This window comes from Palaemon carinicauda, chromosome 11 (assembly GCF_036898095.1).
Source record: "Palaemon carinicauda isolate YSFRI2023 chromosome 11, ASM3689809v2, whole genome shotgun sequence".
In the NCBI taxonomy this organism is placed as follows: Eukaryota; Metazoa; Arthropoda; class Malacostraca; order Decapoda; family Palaemonidae; genus Palaemon; species Palaemon carinicauda.
Window position 1 is genome coordinate 10,400,676 of NC_090735.1, and position 10,000 is coordinate 10,410,675.

General features: G+C 30.7%; 1 protein-coding gene across 2 annotated transcripts in view; it reads left to right on the forward strand.

The window, feature by feature from the left end:
- The window catches only part of LOC137649968 (ubiquitin carboxyl-terminal hydrolase 2-like), a 250,047-nt gene that overhangs the window by 130,323 nt on the left and 109,724 nt on the right, over positions 1 to 10,000 (forward strand). For both annotated transcript variants that reach the window (XM_068382954.1, XM_068382955.1), the window contains exon 2: positions 1 to 292. This exon is cut by the window's left edge and continues 2,053 nt beyond it. In XM_068382954.1, the coding sequence (XP_068239055.1) occupies positions 1 to 292 (292 nt within the window). The remainder of the gene's footprint in view (positions 293 to 10,000) is intronic.

Sequence of the window (10,000 nt, forward strand, 5' to 3'; positions counted from 1 at the left end):
CTCCCGTGCTGATCGGAGGGAGTCCCCCTTGGTGGGTTCGAGAGTGAGTTCTCCTGCTACAGGGTCACGGCGCAGTTCCCCTACCAGAAGCCGCGTGGAATCACCCGCCAGATCACGGTTCGATTCCTCGTACAAGGAATCTACTGCTAGGAGTCGATTCGAATCCCCAAGCCGTCCTCATCGAGATTCCCCTCTGAGGAACCGGTTAGACACTTCTGTTGGTCGTCCCGAATCCCCCGGGGATAGGGATGGGGGCCGCATTTCTCCTTACGTTAATGGCACTGTGGACAAGGTAAGAAGGCGAATGTTGGTTCCTTTATAATCTAAGTAATTTTCTAAGCACTATTGAAGTCAATATGAATCAAGAGTAAAGAGAAATTAATGATATATGTACAGTATATATATCTGGATGATAGGATATATGATAAATCGTTAAGGCAATTTGCATCCAATTATACTGTACTATCTTGGTAGGACTGAATCTTGTATTTAATACAATGCATATTATAGATCTTGTGTACTATTTTATATGATAGTGTATATGGTTTTAAATGATAAATTATTTAGAAGTCTTCTACAAGTTGTTGGATATTAAATATAACCTTTTGAAATGGAATGTATGCCATTTGGGCTAAGTCACTTCAACTAACTTCATACCTATTTTTCAAAGAATAAAGGCATTTATTCTCAACCTTTGTCGCTGTACTATATCAAGCCAAAAATGAAAGAACCCCCCCCCCGTCTGCGTCTTAAAACGGAAATTCTATTCTCTCTCTCTCTCTCTCTCTCTCTCTCTCTCTCTCTCTCTCTCTCTCTCTCTCTCTCTCTCTCTCTCTCTTGTCAACCTCTGTACCTGTACTATGTCAAACTAAAAATGAAAAAAAGTAACCCCCTTGTCTGTGTCACATAACGGAAATTCTATTCTCTCTCTCTCTCTCTCTCTCTCTCTCTCTCTCTCTCTCTCTCTCTCTCTCTCTCTCTCTCTCTCTCTCTTTCTACCTGTACTATATCAAACTAAAAATGAAAAAAGTAACACCATTGTCTGTGTCTCATAACGGAAATTCTATTCTCTCTCTCTCTCTCTCTCTCTCTCTCTCTCTCTCTCTCTCTCTCTCTCTCTCTCTCTCTCTCTCTACCTGTACTATATCAAACTAAAAATGAAAAAAGTAACACCCTTGTCTGTGTCTCATAACAGAAATTCTCTCTCTCTCTCTCTCTCTCTCTCTCTCTCTCTCTCTCTCTCTCCCCACGGAAAACCCTTGTTTCAACAAAGGCAGCTGGCCTAGATGGCAGGCTTCCAAAGGGTACTGAAAGACAGAGCCAGTGAAATCACGCCACTAATCACATCACACACCATTTACCCTATCAGTGGGTAATTATATATGAAGAATGATGAAGGAAATCTGAATGATTCATTTTAATTGATTTACATTATTATGAATGTTATCTGCCTAGACTTTTTGAGGCTTTTCGAAAGAATTTAATTATATTGTGTACGGGCTACTGAATGAATCATTAATAAATAATGGGTATGATGAATGATTCATTAATAAGTTATGGGTATATTGAATGAATCATTAATAAGTAAAGGTTATAATGAATGAATCATTAATAAGTAATACGTATAAATGAATGAATCATTAATAAGTAAATGGGTATAATAAATGAATCATTAATAAGTAATGGGTGTGATGAATGAATCATTAATAAGTAATGGGTGTGATGAATGAATCATTAATAAGTAATGGGTATAATGATTGAATCATTAATATGTAATGGGTATGATGAATGAATCATTATTAAATAATGGGTATAATGAATGAGTCTTTAATAAGTAATGGGTAAAATGAATGAATCATTATTAAGTAATTGGTATGATGAATGAATCATTAATAAATAATGGGTATATTGAATGAATCGTTAATAAGTAAAGGTATAATAATGAATCATTAATAAGTAATACGTATAAATGAATGAACCATTAATAAGTAAATGGGTATAATAAATGGATCATGAAAATGTAATGGGTACAATGAATGAATCATTAATAAGTAATAGGTATAATGATTGAATCATTAGTAATTAATGGGTTTAATGAATGAATCATTAATAAGTAATGGGTATAATGATTGAATCATTAATATGTAATGGGTATAAATGAATGAATCATTAATAAGTAAATGGGTATAATAAATGAATCATTAATATGTAATGGGTATAATGAATGAATCATTGATATGTAATGAGTATAATGAATGAATCATTAATAAGTAAATGGGTATAATAAATGAATCATTAATATGTAATGTGTATAATGAATGAATAATGAATAAGTAATGGATATAATGAATGAATCATTAATAAGTAATGCGTATAATGAATGAATCATTAATAAGTAATGGGTATACATGATCATTATCAAAACTTGAAACGGATATGAATGTACTTCACTGCATTCTAAAATACTTCGATTCTAATAATTTTAAGAAAACTCAGTTTAGAATCTCATTTATTTGGAAATAATGTAAAATAAAAAATTTTGCTTTTGTATTCACGATGTTATTGACGATATAGAAGAAAATCATGTTTTATTTTTCATTAATTAGTTGCTAAATTTATGGTCATAAGTTTTTTTTCGATGGCAACATGTTCAATTGTTAGAGGTCATGCTTTTGCAGTTTGAGGTCAAACACACATACATTATAATATATATATATATATATATATATATATATATATATATATATATATATATATATACATACATATATATATATATATATATATATATATATATATTCAGTATATTTCATTGTGTTTAAAAATAATTATTTATCTTGAAAATACCTTTAATATTTACTGAAGAGGCTAACACTCGAATATCGTAAGAGTGGGAAGATCAGAAAAGAAACAGTTTACTTCTTATATATATATATATATATATATATATATATATATATATATATATATATATATATATATTTATATATATATATTAATGTTTATCCGTTGAATAAACTACATGAAGTGCAGATTACTTTACTAGTCATTGTGGGGGTAAACTTTTCCACCAGGTTTTACTTTTTGGCTGCAAAGAAAATATCTGAGTATCTGAGATGGCTGTCAGCCAAAGGGATATTTATTTTAATTTATTATCATTTGTGAAGTATGTAATTTTTTATGTCATTTACTTAACCTTCTTAATTTCAAAAGGTTATTAGTAAAATTTTGTTATCTCAGATTAAAGGCGTACGTGGTTTTTTTTTTTTTTTTTTTTTTTTTTTTTTATAAGGGCCAAAATATGTGTTTATAGCCGCACTCTTTTCTTTAAATTGAGATGATATACGCATCCATTAATTATTTGATCCTTCTGTATATCTTGCAAATTAAGAAAATGTAGTGAATTAATCCTGAATTAAAGTGAATTGACTCGATTTATTTTCTATTAGTGTCAGTATTACAAAATCCTAGTATGATACCAAAGGTATGTAACAGCATAATGGCGATGTGTGTGGGATATACTGGTCATTGACCTTATCTGAGAGCATCTTGTTACATTGACCGCCGTTTAAAAATTGCGAAAATTATAAGCTCTAGATCATCCGGAATTAAGCTCTTATACACCTATTTCGAGTCTATCGTTTATTTCAAAAGTGCTAGAATACGTAATTCTTGAAGCTCTAGATTATCAAGAATCAAGCTAGAATACGTACTTCTTGAAGCTATAGATTACCAGGAATTAAGTTCGTATAGACCTATTTCGAATCTATCCTTTATTTCATAAGTGCTAGAATACGTAATGCTTGAAGCTGTAGATTATCAGGAATTAAGCTCGTATAGACCTATTTCAAATCTATCCTTTATTTCAAAAGTGCTGGATTACGTAATTCTTGAGAAAACTAATTAGTCACTTAGAAGAAATAGAAACTTTGCCGGACAACCGGTCTGCTCACAGAAAAATATACTCTACTGAGACGGCTATCTGTTCTGTTGTAAATGATATGCTATTTTGAGATTTGAATGTAGTATTGTTCTGTTTAGACTGACCATGCATAGCACGTTAATCACGAGAAGCCAGCCAGCTAGATAGTATCGCTCCAGAGAGCTCCCAAATTGGCACTGTATTCTCACTCAATTAATTCCTTGTAGCATTGGAAGGGTTTTATGTGTATGTTCCTTGTCTCTCGGTTATGTGGTATTCAACAAACTTGAATACTTTTGTCTTTCTATTCAATAGCATCATAAGAAAGTTTTCCAATTTTTGAGTAAATAACTACAAACTTCAATACTTTCGTCTTTCTATTTAATAGCATCATAAGAATATTTGAGTAACTAACTACATACTTCAATATTTTCGTCTTTCTATTCAATAGCATCATAAGAAAGTTTTTCAATATTTGAGTAACTAACTACAAACTTCAATACTTTCGTCTTGCTATTTAATAGCATCATAAGAAAGTTTTCCAATATTTCAGTAACTAACTACAAACTTCAATACTTTCGTCTTGCTATTTAATAGCATCATAAGAAAGTTTTCCAATATTTCAGTAACTAACTACAAACTTCAATACTTTCGTCTTGCTATTTAATAGCCTCTTAAGAATATTTGAATAAATAACTACAAACTTCAATACTTTCGTCTTTCTACTTAATAGCCTCCTAAGAAAGTTTTCCAATATTTGAGCAACTAACTAGCGTTCAATTTACTGTCTGTGTAAGTACATGAAAAGACACATTTAACATGTACCAATGTTCATTATTATTGTCATTATCCTTATGTATCATTTATTGTATTACGTACTTTCAAGCTTTATTCCAGATGTAGCATATCAGCAGATTAATTCATGTCTTAATAATATGATATGGATTAAACTGCTGATATGTAATATCTGAAATAATGCTTGAAAGTACATAATACAATAAATGATACATATAGCAAGGCAACAAAAGTTTTACAACTCGGTTTTTAGTCCACCAAACCTGTAGATAATTTTGTCAAGAATGAATTAAATATAAACTATAAATATTAGTTTCTCCAAAATAGACAGACTAATTTAAATTTTTTTTTCAAATGTTTTGTCTTACCAAATTTTTTTAAACCAATATACAGATAGGCAATAGTGATAAATACTGGGACATTTTAAAGTTGGCATGTACTTACAGTCAGCATATTGTGGATCAACTTTTTTTTAGTATAATTATAAGTTATATGACACATTACTGGATATGCATAAGTATTTGAAGACTTAAGTCATTACTGTTCGTATTAATCTTAGAATACGAAGAAAATTTACTTCTAAAGTTTCATCATCATCTCCTCCTACGCCTATTGACTCAAAGGACCTCTGTTAGATTTCGCCAGTCTTCTCTATCTTGAGCTTTTAAATCAATACTTCTCCCTACATCATCATCTACTTCACGCTCCGAAGACCTCAGCCATGTAGGCTTGGGTCTTCCAACTCTTCTAGTGCTTCGTGGAGCCCAGTTAAATGTTTGTTGAACTAATCTCTCTTGGGGAGATATTGTTGTAGACATCAGTATAGAAACGGTTCTTTAAAAAAAAAATCATAAGTCAAGATTTAGTTTTAGAAGCGATGACAGTGCATTTACTGATCAGACTGTTGAGAAGGCAAATGTGATTTACTGGAGAAAATGATATTTATAGTTTATATTTAATTCATTCTTGATAAAATTATCCAGAGTCTTGATTGACGAAAAGCAGAGTTGTAAAACTTGTGGTTGCCTTTGTGTATATTGGTTGTTTTGAAAATGAAAAGATAATTGGCAAGAGAAAACGTCTGAAGAAATTGAAATTAATCTGTCTATTTGTTTGGAGAAGCTAATATTTATAGTTAATTTTAATTAATTCTTGACAAAATTATCTATAGGTTTGATTGAAGAATAGCCAAACAATAAAATTTGTCTTGCCCTTCTGTATAATGGCTGTTTATGAAGAAATTGAAATGAATCTATATTTGTTTGGAGAAAATAATCCTTATAGTTGACTTTTAATTCAGCCTTGATAAGATTATTTATAGGCGTGTGTTACGAAAAGCCAAGCTGTAAATCTTTTGTTATTTTGTAGATTGGTTGTTTAATAAAAAAAGAAAAAAAAATTAAATTAATCTATTTGTTTAAGCGAGTGGGGGGTGGTATTGTATTAGGCACTAATCAAGGATAATTGTTTTAATTAAATAGCATCGATACAAAACGTCCGGGATAATTAGCATATTCTTATTTCCATTCTCATTACTGCTTAACAGTACCCCTGTTGTAGTATTCACTGATGTCAAGTACCCGAACGCTCCTAAAAATAAGACTTTGATTATCATGACGTCACGCTGAAGTTAAAAAAAAAATAATATTTCAACATACCTTTCTTCAGCTTCGCTTGACAACTGTGTCTGCCTTTGTCTTAGAATCAACAGCTTTTATTTTGCCTATATATTATCTCCCGGGATCGTTTATCAACGAACCATTTAAGAGGAAAATTTAAAAAATATATATTTCCCGATTTTTTCCTTTTTCCATAAATAATTAGGTTGTCTGTCGAAACACACACACACACACACACACACACACACACATATATATATATATATATATATATATATATATATATATGTATTTATATGATATATATATATAATATATATATATACATATATATATATATATATATATATATATATATATATATATATATATATATATATATATATTGTGACTGAATATGACTTTCGGCATCTTATTTCATACTTGGGAAATGGTCAGGCAAACATAATCTTCATTGGGGTATGCTGTCACTGTTAGAAATATCTCTCTCTCTCTCTCTCTCTCTCTCTCTCTCTCTCTCTCTCTCTCTCTCTCTCTCTCTCTCTCTCTCTCTCTCTCTCTCTCTCTCGTATGAATGTATGTGCATTATTAGAAATTTATCGCACTCATGGTTGGGATTATCTCTGTCTATTTCCGTGTCGGAACTTGACTAATCTTTAAACCACTTAAAACTGAGTCAAGATGCAAAAGTAGCTTGAGTCCGTATTTAGATGAAACACAGATGAATGGACCGAGTTGGTGTGTTCTAATTGTGTGTTTGATTTTGTAATAATGAAGTTATATATATATATATATATATATATATATATATATATATATATATATATATATATATATATATATATATATATACATATATATAATTTATATATATATATACACATATATACATAATTATATGTATATATATACATATACATATTTATATGTATGTATATATAATATATATATACATATAAAATATATATATATATTATATATATATATATATATATATATATATATATATATATATATATGTGTGTGTGTGTGTGTGTGTGTGTGTGTAGAAAATTGATTCCTAATTTCACAATTTCCTGTGGGGTTAAAGCATAAGGTTTGATTGTGTATTGATATACGAAACTTATTAAAGAATGTATTTTGTTGAATAGATAGGGAGAAATGTTAAAGGAGTGAAAAAACATGAAATAATTAGCTCACTTGTACGTGTATAAAACTTATTCCTGATTTCACACTTTCCTGTGGTATCAAAACATCAGTATCGATTGTGTACCAATATATGAAACTTGTTAAAGAATGTATTCAGTGGAATAGATAGGGAGAAATGATAAAAGAAAATTAAAAATATAATGTAAATTGAGTAAATCACTCAAGTTCCAAGTTATATAAAAGTGTAAAGAATATCTAGACACTTTCATCGTAATTATTGCTGTCATTTTCATTGATTCCTGTCACTGATCATCTCAAAATCTAGTGTGTTCTGTGTGAAAGCTGCCTTTCCTTTTCAAGATTTTCCATGTACCTGATTTAAAATATTCTCACAATCAGCTTGGTTATTTTGTTCTTGTAAGAAAGTTTTGATGGTAAAACGTTGGACTTAGAAATGTTCTGTAAAACTGAATCAATAAAATTGGAGTCAAGTCTACATTTGACAACAGTTCGAAGGACTTGTTATTATTATTATTATTATTATTATTATTATTATTATTATTATTATTATTATTATTATTAATTGCTAGGCTACAACCCTAGTTGGAAAAGTAGGATGATATAAGTCCAGGGGTTCCAATAGGGAAAATAGCCCAGTGAGGAAAGGAAACAATGAAAAATAAAATATTTTAAGAACAGTAACATTAAAATAAATCTTTCTTATATAAACTATAACAAAAAATTAACAAAACAAGAGGAAGGAAAATAAGATAGAATAGTGTGCGCGAGTGTACCCTCAAGCAAGAGAACTCTAACCTAAGACAGTGAAAGGCCATGGTACAGAATGTATGGCACTACCCAAGACTAGAAAATAATGGTTAGATTTTGGAGTGTTACTTTTTTTTTTTTTTTTTTTTTCTAAATCACATTTTCTCTGGAGACGAAACTTATGTGTTAATCGTTCCAGACTTGACATATTTTCTATTTTAAGTTTGCCCGTCACTTTTCTAACGTCTGTTTGATAAATTCAATAGAAACAAGCACAATTAAAATAACATTTACTGTAGCATTAACCACAATCTTTTGGACAATAAAAATGGAATGGCCTAATTAACAATCAAAGTGAAAGATTACGAAAATTACAAAATATCTCCTGAACAGATCTTGGTTTGTGAGATCGGTGAGAAGTGGGAAGATCAACAGAAAGTTTTAGGCTCTTGGGAATAAAATGGCAAAAGTTGGGAAATTTTTCATATTTTCTTAAGGAAATAGTTATGGCAGGGAATGTATCTTAATTCGACTTTCTTTCAATTAGTGTGTATTGTTATTTCACTTCTATTTTAAAAGTAGATTTTTATTTTTCATGGCATCTAAACGTTCTGTGAGGTTTCTGAGTAATTAGGAACTGTAATTTTATAGCCATTAAGTGTTTGTCCCCGCATATATTTCTCGATTAATTATATTTTTTTTTTCTGTGGGAATGGGACAGATGCCAGGATATTGATATCATTCATTGTATTCACTTTATTACACCAGAATTGGATATCGACAGAAATTAATCGTTCGTATTCAAACCCCGATGGAAAACGAGCGGCTGCATACGGAACCAAGCTAATGACATCCAACTTACGACCTGGACGCGGCCTATCTCAACTTACGACTTGGACGCAGCCTATCTCATATCATCATTTATTGGCGTTACTAATTTCAACTCTACCCCCCAAACCCTCAACAATTGTTATTCTGCGTGATTGGAATAACCACCAGCGTCATTGAACCACCGTAAATAACCGATTCTGTGCAGCCAGTCGGCCTCAGGATAATCACTGAACATTTCTCATTTTGAACGGCAAATTTGACCCAGTGCTTTAGATCATGCTCGATAGAAATTCTAAATTTCACGATTATTTGGAGTTTATTAAATGGCAGCTTGGCTGACGGGTTTCGTGGTGGAGGTATGAAATACCGGTTTTGTTAGGAAGTTTTATATGCATTTATGAAGGCTGTTAGGATGTGGAATAATGTTTAGCTAAATTTCATAGACAGGCGTTTTAGAATTCGATTGGTTTTGATCAAGTTCCAAAGCTATTGCCCTAAATACTCAATTCGATTTTGATGAAGTTATCACTAACATTATGTAAATATACAGAATGAGCTTCTGATTGCTTTGCGTAGTTAGTTGAAGCTAATTAATAAATAATTATATACTATTAATAGAATAGCCAAATGTGCAGTTGTATTTAATCAGGCTGTGAATTTATAATTTTTTTTCTAGAAATCGGCTCATGGTGAAATCAGACTATAAAAGCTCTCTCTCTCTCTCTCTCTCTCTCTCTCTCTCTCTCTCTCTCTCTCTCTCTCTCTCTCTCTCTCTCTCTCTTAAGACTGACTATGGTAATGTGCATACAGTATATCTACAGACTGTTTGTAATATTGAGTAGGCTACTTCTCTGAATTTTATTATAGTTTTTTAAATAAAAACCAATAGATTTCTGTTTAGTATGTATAAAAAATT